Source organism: Orbicella franksi, chromosome 1 (genome assembly GCF_964199315.1).
Source record: "Orbicella franksi chromosome 1, jaOrbFran1.1, whole genome shotgun sequence".
Taxonomy (NCBI): domain Eukaryota; kingdom Metazoa; phylum Cnidaria; class Anthozoa; order Scleractinia; family Merulinidae; genus Orbicella; species Orbicella franksi.
In genome coordinates, this window is record NC_138145.1 from 28,314,940 (window position 1) to 28,319,939 (window position 5,000).

General features: G+C 41.1%; 1 protein-coding gene across 2 annotated transcripts in view; it reads right to left on the reverse strand.

The window, feature by feature from the left end:
* The window catches only part of LOC145501105 (uncharacterized), an 8,689-nt gene that overhangs the window by 687 nt on the left and 3,002 nt on the right, over nt 1-5,000 (reverse strand). Inside the window, exon 1 of one of the 2 annotated variants that reach the window (XM_081480661.1) lies at nt 4,880-5,000. This exon is cut by the window's right edge and continues 3,002 nt beyond it. In XM_081480661.1, coding sequence (XP_081336787.1) covers nt 4,903-5,000 — 98 coding nt within the window. In that variant the 3' untranslated portion in view covers nt 4,880-4,902. Of the gene's footprint in view, nt 1-4,490 lie in introns of those variants that run through there. The other variant, XM_081480667.1, reaches the window with a different exon arrangement.

Below are 5,000 nucleotides of genomic sequence, written 5' to 3' on the forward strand. Positions count from 1 at the left end.
GTAAAGACTGTACAGCCCTAAATTGCTTTACATAGCCTTACCCTACATATCATAACACTACATTTCAATACATTCACTACATTTCAATGGTGGTGACGGTTCACTTGGCATAATGGCGGGCGGACGTGCCTTGAAACTATCCATGGTTCTTTTAGTTTCTCTGTCGCTCTTCTCGAGTATTTTTAATCTCAGAAGAGATCTTCGTGTCCCAAATGTACCTGGTCATCGCAATGTGATCATATCAGGAGCTCCAGGACAAGAACCAACACGAAACAACCCACTGCTAAGTAAGTTTACTCTAACGAGCGGAGGCCATGTTGATTTCATGCGACTTAAAGTAAAGAGATACTTTGGTCTCCGGGTCAGCCGCTATCCCAACACCGAATCTACATTCCAACTACGTAGATTAATTATCAGTGGAGACATTTGTCCAAACCCTGGACCCTTACCAAAACCGAGCTGCCAGAAATGCTTAAGAACGATAGCAATAAATCACCGATCGCTAACGTGTTCGAACTGTGGGTGCGTTTACCATATGAAGTGTGGAAATGTTAAACCAAGTGATTTTATGCGCATCAAAGAGAACACAATTAGCTGGATTTGTCGACAGTGTACTTGGCAAACCGCGGCTTTCAGTGCCAGCAGCCCCGAATCCCAACCTTCCGATGTATTCTCATCGATCAACAACTGCCTCTCAGATCATCCTGGTCTGAAAATAGGCCACATCAATGTTAACGGCCTAAAGGGAAAACTACCCGAGATTCGCATGTTACTGCTAAACGCTAGCCTGGACGTTCTAGCTGTAACTGAGACCAAGTTGGCGAACGACATTACTGATGATGAAATCGGAATTGAGGGTTACTTCACAATCCGGAAAGATCGCGATAGAAATGGCGGTGGTGTTTTAATGTACTACAAAGATTCTTTGTCAGCCTACGAAGAGGTTAGAATGCAAGTCCCTCATACCATCGAAGGTGTTTGGATAAATGTACGAAGCCAATCGCAATCATGGCTATTTGCTTGTGTGTACAGACCACCGCTTGATCTCTCCTTCTACGATACGTTTAATGTCATGTTAGAGGAGGTTTGGTCTACGCGAAAAAACATAGTAATCATGGGCGATTTAAATTCTGATTTGTCTCTAAAAAGGCAAGAAGGTGTCGAATCTCACCTCGGTAGGCGCCTAACGCGCATATTAAACACTTATGGCTTAAAATGTGTCATAAAAGAACCGACCAGAATATCTGACAAAGCACAAATATTAATCGACCTGATAATTGTTAGCCATGCGGAGAGCATCACAACAGCTGGAGTCGCCCACCTGGGAATATCTGATCACAGTTTTGTCTATGCAAATTTGCGAATGAGAAAGAAGAAAAATCCATTGGTAACGAAAACCGTAAACAACTACAAGAAATTCGACCAGCAAAAATTTAAAAACGACATCGAATGTGCCCCTTGGAGTGTATGCGAGATTTTTGATGACCTAGAGGATCAAGTATGGGCATGGCAACACATCTACCAGGAAATCGCGTCTAACCACATCTCAACCAGGAAAGTCAGAAAGAGAGAAAACAAATTGCCGTGGATAACTAACGAGATAAAGAAAGAACAAAACAACCGTTACCGGCTTCTAAAGCTCTTTAAAGTTAACAAAGATCCAACAACCTGGAGCTCGTATAAAGCCGCTAGGAACCGCGTAAAGAAATTGATCCATAATGCGAAAATTTCATACTGGAGGGAACAATTTGCTGACACCGACAATAGCAAGAAATTCTGGCAAGTGGTAAAGAATGCACAAGGCATCGGCACGAGAAAACCAATTCCACCAGTCTATGACAGGGATAATAACATCCTAACAAACGATTTCGACAAGGCCGAAGCTATGAATGATTACTTTGCAAGCATTGGAACTCAGCTTGCTGAAAAGTTTGACCACGATGCCATGACTGCTCAGCCATTCGAGACCATTTATCGTATAACACCCACCATAAACCAAATTGGCCTGTCCGAAAAACAAGTTAAGCTGAAACTCTCTCGGATAAAACAAAAAACAGGGGGTCCTGACAAAATAACGTCACGTGAAATGGCGGAGGCAGGCGACACCCTCTGTGAAGGTCTCTTCAGTATATTTAAGAACAGTATTCAACGCGGCCTCCACCCGAGTAACTGGAAAATTGGAGAAGTAATCCCAGTTTTCAAGAAGGGGTCCAAGTCAGATTGTGCGAACTATAGACCTCTGACAATGCTAAATTTAAACAGCAAAATCTTAGAGAGTATTGTTTGCGACTCTCTAGACAATCATCTCAAGATGCATAGCCTTGTCCACTCAAACCAATGGGGGTTCAAGAAAGGAATCTCCACTGAATCATTACTCGTCTATCTCACTGAAACATGGAAAAAGGCAATTGATACTGGCCACAAAGTCGGAGTACTTTTTATTGATTTCAAAAAAGCTTTTGACACTGTCGACCACAACATCCTTCAACTCAAATTATCAGCTGCAGGAATATCAGGTGGTTTCCACGAGTGGATCGTAAGTTACCTCTCAAATAGATGCCAATTTGCCACTGTAAATGAAGTAAGATCTGGGCTGCGACCAGTCAATATTGGGGTCCCTCAAGGTTCCCTCCTAGGTCCTAGACTTTTTGCAATTTATGCAAATGATTTACCCAACTCGTCCGCAACCGGATTTATTCATATGTTTGCCGACGACACCACCGTGTATTACATTGGGAAGGAGGTTGAAGAAATAGTGGATGCGTTAAACCGAATATTAATTGATTTTAAAAGTTGGTGCGACCAAAATCGCTTGACTGTTCACACTGGCAAGACGGAAGCAATGTTAATCTGCAAACACGCATTTGTCGGCCCTATGAGACCACTGATATTTGGCAACTCATACATATATTTCACCTCCAAATCTACCTGCTTGGGTGTTGTAATCGACCACAATTTGAACTGGAAACCTCAAATTAAAATGCTCCACTCTAAATTTGGAGGAAAACTAAAATTCCTAAAGTCTATGAAAGGACTGCCTACCTGTGTTCTTGAAGAAATCTATTACAAAGGCATTGTTCCAAGCATAACCTACTGCATTGCCGTATGGGGATCCTGTTCATTGTCTTCATTTAATGACCTAGAGCATTTACACATAAAAGCTGCAAAACTAATCCATAAACTCCCTAGTGGAACTCCTGATTGTGACGCCCTTAAAAGGGCTAAATGGAAGCCATTGAGTTACATCTACAAGCGGAGGCTCGCATCGATAATGTATCAGGTGCATAATGATATTCTACCGGAGCAGCTTACGGCCCTACTTGGAACTCGCACAAATGAGACTAGTTACAAATTAAGGCGCTCGAATGACTTCTCGCTAGCATGTTATCATAGTGAACTCGGAAGAAATAGCATAAGGTATAGAGGCCCTATAGTGTGGAATTCCATCCCAAAATTCATAAGAAACGTTACTTCTCTTCAGCTTTTTAAAGAAAAACTTAAACTAGCCTCAAAAACATTAGACCAAATACAGTTCGAGAAAGAGGCGTGCCTTATTAAATCTAAGAATAGTGCATTTTTATATTTTTAAAACACTCTTTTTATACTTAATTTTAATAGAAATGTAAATTTTAAGTCATTTTAAATTATCTTTTACTAGCTTTTGAGTCCTAAGGATGTATTTTTAATAATTTTAGATTTTAGTTTCTAGGTATATATTTTATGGCAGGTCCACACCAGCCCTCTGGGTTGCCAGACGCAGACCTGCCTCATCAAAAATATATGTATGTATGTATGTATGAGAAATAAGTTTGTGTGAAGTATCAACATTAAATATCCACCAATTTAGTTCTGCTCTAGAACTGGGGGAGAGGATCATAAAAGATCCAAAGTTGCCTTTGTTCTCTCGCAAAGCATTTGATTTGTCCCTTTCAAGACTGCGATAGTGGAGGGGCCCATGTTCCACTCCTGGAAAACTTGACACTATCAGCCCAATTACTTCTGCCACATTTTGAACTTTCCAGGTTTCTTTGTCAACAAGGTTGAGGCAGGCATTTTTCAGATTTTGCTTTCGGCTGTCAGTAAGTTGCACAGTCATTTAAACTGAATGAAGCACAAATCCCAGGAAGGTCACGACCTGAGATGGTATAAGTACTGATTTTTCATTATGAATAGGGAACCCAAGATCCCCAAACAACATAACTGTTTCTTGTACATTATCATGGCATTCACCATAGGTTGCTCCTTGAAGATAGCAGTCATCTATGTAAGAGGAGGACAAATAGCCCTTTTGCCTCAGTATATTAAACACTGGTTTTAAAAGTTTAGTAAAGATTCGTGGGGCTGATGCCAGCCCATTTGGCAGACAGGTATATTGATACAATTTGTCCCGCCACCTGAATTTCAAAAATTTTTGATGTTCTGTGGCAATTGGTACTGTATGATATGCATCCTTTATATCTATGGATGCCATAAAACACCCTTGGGTCATCAGATCCGTCACTGTCTTAAGTGACTCCATTTTGAAGTGCCGGTAAACAATGAACTTGTTTAGCTCCTTTAGATTTAGGATCATCCTATAGTCTACTCCATTCTTTTTGAGTCTAAGGTAAATGGACGAAACAAATTCTCGTTGTGAGTGAGTAGACTCCACAATAACACCTTTATTAAGGAGTTTTACAATTTCAGAATCTATAATAGCAGTTTCTGCATCATTGAATTGTATGACCTTATAGTCAGCTTCCTGCCCCAGTGGTACACCTACGAACTCTAAATGACAATGCTCAACCCAGTCTAAAACCTCTGGGTCGTCAGTTGTCTTTCCATGCTGGGACAAATTGTTGCACCTACCAGCTTGAAGATACTTTAGTGTATTGCTTACCTCATTAGAGGGGGTTTCTGACCCTACTTGTTTGGCCTCCTCCCCTCGTCCTTCTTGTTGTATGGGGGACCGGGCCTTTTCCAGTTTAAATTTTTAATGGCCTGAGTGCCTTGACCACGTG